A 10,000-nucleotide genomic window follows, 5' to 3' on the forward strand; every position below is an offset into this window, starting at 1 on the left:
TAAAGGAACGTTCACGAACTGATAAACAATAAAGTTTTCTTTCTGTTCAACAGGAACTACAGAGAACCACGTCACTGACCAGTCACAGGAGAGCCAGCGGCCCCGCCTCTTAAGTCCCAGAAGTCAACGTGATGAGAGAGCGCAAAGTGAGGGCGAGTGAGTCGCAGCCTCGTGCACGTGTAGCAGAGATGCTCTCTCGTTATGATTTCTGCTCGTGTCACGTGCACACGTGTGGGTTTTACGTGGGTTTGTGTTTAGACTGACTTCACAGCTGATGGTCACAGGTGTCACTTACTCTGCAGACTGGGCAGGTTGGCGTCCTCAGGTTTGGTTTTCAGGAGGTGAGGAAGACGAGTGTATCTGTATCCAAAACCACAGCCCTGAAAAAACACGACAACACAGATGTTTATGACAGAGTCAACACACACACACACACACACACACACACACACACACACACACACACACACACACACACACACACACACACACACACACACTGAGCAGCAGTGTGATAATCCCACTGTCTATGAGGATGTCATACATCCGCAGAACAACATTTAAAACAAACTTATGCTCAATGTTGATACATGTATGGAAACAGACGAAGCCTTCAGTCCGAACTCTACGTTCATTTGGTTGTTCACGTCTTCTGAAAGCTTCCGGTTACAGACGAAACAGAGCGGTACCACTGGAAACCATGGGGGGGCAGTGTAGCCAATAGTTCAAGTGAGATGAATATAAAGAGACGAGGAAAAAACTTTAACAATGGTGGACGTTTTTGAGGAGAAACTTAAATAAGGAGGATCTATATGTTGTTCCTTCACCGGGACACAGGGACAGTTACAGTTGATAATTCATCGTCCACGTGTTTAATCACGTCACGGACAAAAAGAGGAAATTATCACGACCTCTTCCACATGTTGTCGGAAACACTCCACTCTGCGCTGCCCTCTAGTGGATGGATTTCCAAAGTAAAGGACACATGTTGGTAGTATGTGGAAGTTACATATGTATACGTGTGAGAGTGTGTGTGGTTGTGTTAGTGTGTGTGTGTGTGTGTGGTTGTGTGTGTGGTTGTGTGTGTTCGCGGTTGTGTGGTTGTGTGTGTGGCTGTGGTTGTGTGTGTGTGTGGCTGTGTGTGTGTGTGGCTGTGTGTGTGTGTGTGTGTGTGTGTGTGTGTGTGTGTGTGTGTGTGTGTGTGTGTGGTTGTGTGTGGTTGTGTGTGTGTGTGTGTGTGTGTGTGTGTGTGTGGTTGGTTGTGTTTGTGTGTGTGTGTGTGTGTGTGTGTGTGTGTGTGTGTGTGTGTGTGTGTGTGTGTGTGTGTGTGTGTGTGGTTGTGGTTGTGTGTGGCTGTGTGTGTGTGGTTGTGTGTGGTTGTGGTTGTGTGGTTGTGGTTGTGTGTGTGTGTGGTTGTGTGTGGTTGTGGTTGTGTGTGGTTGTGGTTGTGTGTGGTTGTGGTTGTGTGTGGTTGTGTGTGTGTGTGTGTGTTTGGTTGTGGTTGTGTTGTGGTTGTGTGTGGCTGTGGCTGTGTGTGGCTGTGGCTGTGTGTGTGTGTGTGGTTGGTTGTGTGTGTGTGTGTGGTTGTGGCTGTGTGTGGCTGTGTGTGGCTGTGTGTGGCTGTGTGAGGTTGTGTGTGTGTGTTTGTGGTTGTGTGTGTGTGGTTGTGTGTGGTTGTGTGTGTGGTTGTGGTTGTGTGTGGTTGTGGTTGTGTGTGTCTCACCCTCCACAGTCGGACCAGGATCCAGTTGGTCTGAGCCCAGGGTCTCTGTTCATACGGAGCCAGCAGGTTCCTCATCATGGCCACTCGTCTATAATCAGATCAGATGCGACTCAGATCGTGGATGTTGATTGGTCGCTTACAGCAGCCAATAGCTCCCCTCGACAGTGACCATGAGTTTAACATTGAAAGTCATGACGACAGCTCTCTGTTGTCAAGGACTCCGCCGCCTTCACCTACGACTGTGGATTTAACCAATGAATGTGACGGTGTAGCTCCCTATGTACCGGTCGCTGACTGCCAGAATCCAGTCACTGGGAGGAAGTTCAAAATTACAGAAAGCTTTCTGATTGGACGCCGAATGAGTCGTCAAACAGTGAGAAATGTTTTAGAGGAAGAGAAAACACCGAGATTCAGGTGTAAAAATACCAGGATGTGTTTTATAGTGAGAGAGATGAAGAGTTAACAGACAGATACCGGATTCAACCTGGAACATGAATGATTTATGTCCTTTTAAGGACACATACGTAGTTTTCTCTGCTGCTGAACCTGTTTTTTCAGGATGTGTTTGTTCTGATAAATAAACAGTTGTTGGTGTTTGAACAGTGAAAACTAGCAGCTGAAACTGTGACGGTCAAACAAACACTCACTGCTCCTCTGGGATCCTCTCCACTGCCCTGAGGGATTGTGGGTAGCAGACGTAGCTGGCGAGGGCCTGCATCAGAGAATCTTTAATGTCTGAGAGAAGAGACGTAAAATACAACACGTTAGAGTTATGCACCATAAATAAAGTGTGTGTGTGTGTGTGTGTGTGTGTGTGTGTGTGTGTGTGTGTGTGTGTGTGTGTGTGTGTGTGTGTGTGTGTGTGTGTGTGTGTGAGACCTGTTCCGACGATGCGTGGATCAGCAAAGTGTTTGGCGAGGATGGCAGCCAGCTGAGTCAGTGTCTCTTCGTAACCTGAAGAGAAGAAGATGACAAACATTAAATCTGTCGTCGTGAACATAAGCTCCAACGGAAAGGTGAGTGTGACACACAGGAAGTGATGTCACTTGAACTTCACAGTGTTTGATACCTGATGATACAGGATGACAAAGCTGCTGCTGTTACAGTCTGTCCTCAATGATTTGAAGGCTCAGAATATTAGGAACAGCAGCAGCCCTGTCTCGTGTGATGACTCATCTGATAGCCACATGCTGTTTTACTGTGACCTAGGGAACAGGTGACCTTGCACACATGTGCCCTATGTGTCACCTGGTAGCTCCTCCATGCTGTTGGCGGGGCTGAAGTAGTTCTTCAGGGCGCTGTAAGCGTTCATGGCCACGTTGAGGTAGAATTCAGGAGTGAAGGCGAACAAGGAGCCCGTGTTGTCTGCGTGTTCGATGGTGCGAATGCAAACGCACAGCAGCCAGTACACATCCAGCATCTTCTCCTGCACACACACACACACACACACAGTGATGAGTGTGAGGAGTGAGGAGTGAGGAGTGAGGAGTGATGAGTGATGAGTGTGATGAGTGAGAGAGGAGGAGGATGAGTGATGAGTGATGAGTGTGATGAGGAGGGAGGAGGGAGGATGAGTGATGAGGGATGAGTGTGAGGAGGATGAGTGTGATGAGTGATGAGTGTGATGAGAGTGATGAGTGTGAGGAGGAGGAGTGTGATGAGTGTGAGGAGTGAGGAGGATGAGTGATGAGTGATGAGTGTGATGAGTGATGAGTGATGAGTGAGGAGTGTGATGATTGATGAGTGATGAGTGTGATGAGAGTGAGGAGTGTGAGGAGTGAGGAGTGTGATGAGAGTGATGAGAGTGATGAGTGATGAGTGTGATGAGTGATGAGTGAGATGAGGTGATGAGTGATGAGTGATGAGAGTGATGAGTGTGAGGAGTGAGGAGTGTGATGAGAGTGATGAGTGATGAGTGTGATGAGTGATGAGTGTGATGAGTGATGAGTGATGAGTGTGATGAGTGATGAGTGTGATGAGTGATGAGTGTGATGAGTGTGATGAGTGATGAGTGTGATGAGTGATGAGGAGGAGAGGAGGAGGATGAGTGTGATGAGTGAGGAGTGATGAGTGTGATGAGTGATGAGTGTGATGAGTGATGAGTGGATGAGTGATGAGTGTGATGAGTAGAAAGTGATGAGTGTGATGAGAGTGAGGAGTGAGAGGAGTGATGAGTGTGATGAGTGATGAGTGATGAGTGTGATGAGTGTGATGAGTGATGAGGATGAGAGTGAGGAGGATGAGTGTGATGAGTGATGAGTGTGATGAGTGATGAGTGATGAGTGATGAGGGATGAGTGTGATGAGTGATGAGTGTGATGAGTGATGAGTGGATGAGTGATGAGTGTGATGAGTGTGATGAGTGATGAGTGATGAGTGTGATGAGTGATGAGTGATGAGTGTGATGAGTGATGAGTGATGAGTGTGATGAGTGAGGAGTGATGAGTGATGAGTGTGATGAGTGAGGAGGATGAGTGATGAGTGTGATGAGTGTGATGAGTGAGGAGTGATGAGTGTGATGAGTGATGAGTGTGATGAGTGATGAGTGATGAGTGATGAGTGTGATGAGTGATGAGTGTGATGAGTGATGAGTGATGAGTGTGATGAGTGATGAGTGTGATGAGTGATGAGTGTGATGAGTGTGATGAGTGTGATGAGTGATGAGTGTGATGAGTGTGATGAGTGATGAGTGTGATGAGTGATGAGTGTGATGAGTGATGAGAGTGATGAGTGAGGAGTGATGAGTGTGATGAGTGTGATGAGTGATGAGTGATGAGTGTGATGAGTGATGAGTGATGAGTGTGATGAGTGAGGAGTGATGAGGATGAGTGATGAGTGATGAGTGTGATGAGGATGAGTGTGATGAGTGATGAGGTGATGAGTGATGAGTGATGAGTGATGAGTGATGAGGTGATGAGTGATGAGTGTGATGAGTGATGAGTGTGATGAGTGTGATGAGTGTGATGAGTGTATGAGTGATGAGTGATGAGTGTGATGAGTGTGATGAGTGTGATGAGTGATGAGTGTGATGAGTGATGAGTGATGAGTGTGATGAGTGATGAGTGTGATGAGTGATGAGTGTGATGAGTGTGATGAGTGATGAGTGTGATGAGTGTGATGAGTGATGAGTGTGATGAGTGTGATGAGTGTGATGAGTGTGATGAGTGATGAGTGTGATGAGTGATGAGTGATGAGTGTGATGAGTGAGGAGTGATGAGTGTGATGAGTGATGAGTGATGAGTGTGATGAGTGTGATGAGTGTGATGAGTGTGATGAGTGATGAGTGTGATGAGTGATGAGTGATGAGTGATGAGTGATGAGTGATGAGTGTGATGAGTGTGATGAGTGATGAGTGATGAGTGTGATGAGTGATGAGTGATGAGTGTGATGACCTTGGAGTAGATGGTGGCGTTGATCCAGGCCAGTCTCCTGCTGAGGTGATTCAGCTTCTCTGAGAAAACCTTCTGACTCTTCTGCAGCTCGTCCAGGATGTCTGATCTCTGAGGGACACAACCAGCAGGACCACATTTACCAGACTGACACAGGTCACTGGTCACTGGTCACAGGTCACTGGTCACTGGTCACAGGTCACTGGTCACTGGTCACAGGTCACAGGTCACTTGTTCTCACTTGTTCTATGTTCTGACTGGTTCTCACTGGTTCTGACTGGTTCTCACTGGTTCTCACTGGTTCTCACTGGTTCTATGTTCTCACTGGTTCTGACTGGTTCTCACTGGTTCTCACTGGTTCTATGTTCTCACATGTTCTCACTTGTTCTCACTTGTTCTCACTTGTTCTCACTGGTTCTCAGTTTTATGTTCACAAATGGAAACAGGACTCACTCGTGCGGGGCAGCGAGCGATCTTCTCCTCTGTGTCCTTCAGCGCCACAGCGTATTCATGGACGTCGTCTGAAACCACCACCATCTGCAGGAAACAGGAAGAATGTCCTGATGATCAAACTCCACAGACTCAGTTCTACATGTAAAAAACATGTAATCCTAGCAACCATGTAGATTCATGACAAATGTCCATCTTTTATCATTTTCCCATCGATCAAATGTCTTCAAACTTCAAAGCAAAAGGTCTGATTATTTAATGTCTTTCATATTTCAGAGATTCATTAGTGTCCGTTTCCACATCGACTGTATCTGCCAATCATCCCCCTGACGACCTCGTCTTCAAGCTGTAACGTGTCTGTGTCTGCAGACGACGAGCTCGTGACGCTTGGCGGCGGCATGTCAGAGACGAGAACACACCGGTGGGACGTCGCTCACCTTCCCCAGCTGCTGGTGGACGCTCAGGTTGTACATCATCACGATCCCGTCGACGATTTCCAGCAGCGACTTATCTGCCACTGGCTGCTCGGGCTCCTCCACTGGTCGCCCCAGCAACAGGCCATCGTTACCATGGCTACCCTCGACTACAGGACAGAAACAAACAGAACAGAGACTTCAGGTGGACGCTGATCTGAACGCTGCCATCATGATTATGTCCAGAATTCAGTGCTCCAACGCTGCTATTTTCTTTTAATTCTTATCTTTTTAGTACCGATCACTATCTGCTCCAAAACTGAATGAAACTTGGCGAATGTGTCGGCCGCCATGCGTCAGAACCACGAAGCCTCTCAACAACAAAGAACAGCAGACAAATGAGGCGCTCACTACAAGGCTAATTAGGGTTAGCTTGAGCTAAGAACTAATGAGCTTCATTAGTTATGAAAACTATTAAAACCATAAACATATCTGAGTCATATAAACATGATGGACTCACTTTCATATCGACATACACCAGTCATCACAAAAGGCTTCAGAAAATCACTAACTGCACAGTGCTTGGAATAGTGTCACGTGATAAACCTGGGGGCTGCTGGGAAATGTAGTTTTGGATGGATAACAGGACCTAGATGCACGAAAATTAGTCATTCTGAACCGACGTCACTGACACTGGGACAACGGCACATGAACATTTTCACTCAAGTTCATTTCTGTTATCACTTTGTCGTTGCTTAGCTTGATTATTTCTACAGGTTAGAAAACCTCTTGCATGTGATTCCCTGACATGAGAAACAAAACACTCAGGGACAGATAATGTCTGATGATTACTGTTGGTTGAATGAGCGTGCGGCGCCTCATGCGTCCTTCAGTTACTCACTGTCCTCCTCCGTCCTCTGCTCCACAGTCAGCGTGCGAACCTTCACCTTCTCGGGCTGAGTCAGGGGTCGTCTGGGAGTCATCAGGCTGACGGCGGCCGTGCTCAGGAACCGGTTGGCCCGTCCCAAAGTGGGAGAACTCAACCAGCTGGGCCTCGCCAGAGCTCCACCCATCGCTGCACCGAACGGCCTCTGATGAAAAAATGACCAGACAACACGAACTGAGGAAAACGCCATCAGGTGCTGACGTCTGAGATATAATAATAATAATGAGATTCATACATCATCTTATTTCCTTTTTAATTCAATAAAATATAATAATAATGACAACGAAGATGCCTGTGGACAAACCTGTGCTGCTCCGCTCTCCTCGTCCTCGTCCAGGTCGTCCATCGATGCGGCCTGAATCTCTGCAGGGTCGATGATGATGTTGGCTTTACTTGCCAAATCATCTGGTGGATTAAAGCTACGATCAATCAATTATCAATTTAATAATTTATAAAAACAAAATCAATTGACTAATTGTTGCAGCTATAAATAAATCAGAAAATATTTATAATTTATGTAAATATATAGAAACACTGATGTAAATACAGAGAAAAGCTGATGGCGCTTCCTCCTCTCACAGGTTCAACACGGTGTGTGTGTGTGGGGGGGCTCAGCCTTATCCCCCTCTCTTTTTTCTTCCCTCCCTCCCTCCCTCACTCTAACTCTCATTCACCCACTCGTTCAGTACAGAGAGCCCAGTCCGGCCCGGCCCGGCCTGGCCCGGCTCCACCAGCGGGTCCCCAACTATAACAGCGCTCTTTTATGCAGCGTCAGAGGAAAATCGACCAATCCAATACGAGTCTCGCATTGTGGAATTATCACGAGATGTAGTGAATCCACGAGAAACACCCTGCTGTTGTAAATCCATATGATGGTGCAGAGCCCTGGATCAGTGAACTAATCAATACGGTCAAGTTTACTGAACAACAGGCAACATCAGCTTCAACTGATGAATATTTCACTGAGTCACTGATGAGGGCATTCATCAAACCTTGATTCAATTTAGAGAGAGGAGAAGGATGGAAACGAATACTGATGAGGAGGGAGGGAACGAAAGAGGGACGGAGGAAATAACGAACTAGCGGCTTTCAGACTGAGCTCCTCAGTTCTCTGGATCTTCTCTGGAGGATCAGACTCAGTTTGTCTCCTCCTCCTGAGCTCCTGTATAAAGTGTAAATCCAGGAGCAGTGTGAACAGCAGAGGATCCTCCACTGATTCACTGAGTGGGGGGGGAGGAGCTTCTAACACGGGACACAAACATGAAGAAACTAAAACAAACCTCTGGTGAAGAAGTGCTGACACACACGATGAAGACACAGACGAAGATGTGAAGAGAGTTTGTGGTGATCAGAGCTGACGACGTGTCAGGTGATGTCAACATGATCACATGACCTCTGCAGCAGAGGTCACACGTCACTTCTGTTCACAGACACAGTCTCCAGAGGAAACATGACCCATTCTACATGCATGACACATGTCAGGGAAGCACCTTCATAAACCTGACTGACTGTGAGACTGAACGGACTGAATGACGTAACAGTGATGGTGCTTTACACTTATATTTCATAAACATGAACATGTAAAGGCGCCTGAACACACAACAGATGATTCACTTTTTAAAGGTTTGACTTTGTTCTGGTTGATTTGATCTCAGTGAGAAAAACAACACAAAGCAACAGCTCCCTCTGGTGGAGAAAACACTACAGTGTCATCATCTTCATCATCATGGTGAGGGGAAACAGCGTCTCTTCTCTTCTTCGTCATCATTTAAACTGAGAGGAAAGAGTCAGAGCTGGTATACCTGCCACAAGACAGGTACTGACCAACCAGCCAATCAGAGCACAGGTACTGACCAACCAGCCAATCAGAGCACAGGTACTGACCAACCAGCCAATCAGAACACAGGTACTGACCAACCAGCCAATCAGAACACAGGTACTGACCAACCAGCCAATCAGAGCACAGGTACCACAGCGAGACGTGTGTACAAACCTTTGAGTGTTTTCTTGAGGTGGGAGAGGAGCCCCCCCAGTCTCTGCAGGTCAAAGTAATCCACCTTCCCATTGTAGAAGAGCTGAGGGGGGACGTACGCCTCTGAAACAACAGCAGAGAGAGAGAGAGAGGTGAGAGACAGAGAAATAAAGAGAGAGAGAGAGGCAGAGAAATAAAGAGTAGAGACAGAGAGGCAGAGAAATAAAGAGTAGAGAGCACAAGGAATAAAGAAGAGAGAGGGAACTAGAAATAAAGAGAGAGAGAAATAAAGTGATAAATAAAATGATTATCACTGTTGTCGTACCTTCACTCCTGACGCTGCCCTGAGTCTTCCTGTTCCCGTCGTCCCAGCAGGTTCTCACCGCCGTGATGAGGCGGTGCAGGAAACACACCATGTACTCAGGAGGACACAGAGCTGTGGGGTGCTGCACACACACACACACACACACACACACACACACACACACACACACACACACACACACACACACACACACACACACACACACACACACACACACACACACACCAAATTTGAAGAAATTCCATCTTGGTGCTCTTGAGATATTGTGTTAAAGAAATGCGACGGACAACCTGAAAACATAATGCCTCCGGCCACTGGGTGTCGCCACCACAGAGGCATAAAACCCTAAATAACACTAGAGGAAATATACCCTGACAAATCATAGAGTCTGAAATCAGTCATTCACTAACCCCTACTTGACTATATAACGTTTTCTATGGAGAGGACTAAATACTGAGATCAGCAGCAAAAGAACAAAACACTTTTTGTCACTACCATTTTCTCTGCACCGGTAATGACATCATTGCAGAATTATGACGACGACAACAAACAACTGGTGGAAAATCCGAGTGTAAATTTAAAATGTTTATTTTACACTTGGTATTAATACTTTTAAGTAAAAAACACTGTGAATGATCATCTCTAAATATGTTTGTGTTGCTCTGCTTGTATTTACATTTGTACGACAGGCCGGGCAGCACCTGAAACTCACTGTATAGATTATATAGTGATGAATGATTTCAGACCATGTCTCCTGAGACACGTTTCAAAGAGCAGGACGTC

General features: G+C 46.6%; 1 protein-coding gene across 3 annotated transcripts in view; it reads right to left on the reverse strand.

Moving 5' to 3' along the window:
- The window catches only part of LOC118104256 (E3 ubiquitin-protein ligase RNF123), a 55,056-nt gene that overhangs the window by 30,682 nt on the left and 14,374 nt on the right, over positions 1–10,000 (reverse strand). For all 3 annotated transcript variants that reach the window (XM_035151176.2, XM_035151177.2, XM_035151178.2), the window contains 12 exons: positions 9,218–9,338; positions 8,914–9,015; positions 7,225–7,325; positions 6,876–7,065; positions 5,999–6,144; positions 5,565–5,648; positions 5,115–5,222; positions 2,972–3,149; positions 2,603–2,677; positions 2,371–2,458; positions 1,724–1,811; positions 296–380 (listed from right to left, as the gene is read on the reverse strand). In XM_035151176.2, the coding sequence (XP_035007067.2) occupies positions 296–380; positions 1,724–1,811; positions 2,371–2,458; positions 2,603–2,677; positions 2,972–3,149; positions 5,115–5,222; positions 5,565–5,648; positions 5,999–6,144; positions 6,876–7,065; positions 7,225–7,325; positions 8,914–9,015; positions 9,218–9,338 (1,366 nt within the window). The remainder of the gene's footprint in view (positions 1–295; positions 381–1,723; positions 1,812–2,370; positions 2,459–2,602; positions 2,678–2,971; positions 3,150–5,114; positions 5,223–5,564; positions 5,649–5,998; positions 6,145–6,875; positions 7,066–7,224; positions 7,326–8,913; positions 9,016–9,217; positions 9,339–10,000) is intronic.

This window comes from Hippoglossus stenolepis, chromosome 3 (assembly GCF_022539355.2).
Source record: "Hippoglossus stenolepis isolate QCI-W04-F060 chromosome 3, HSTE1.2, whole genome shotgun sequence".
Lineage (NCBI taxonomy): Eukaryota > Metazoa > Chordata > Actinopteri > Pleuronectiformes > Pleuronectidae > Hippoglossus > Hippoglossus stenolepis.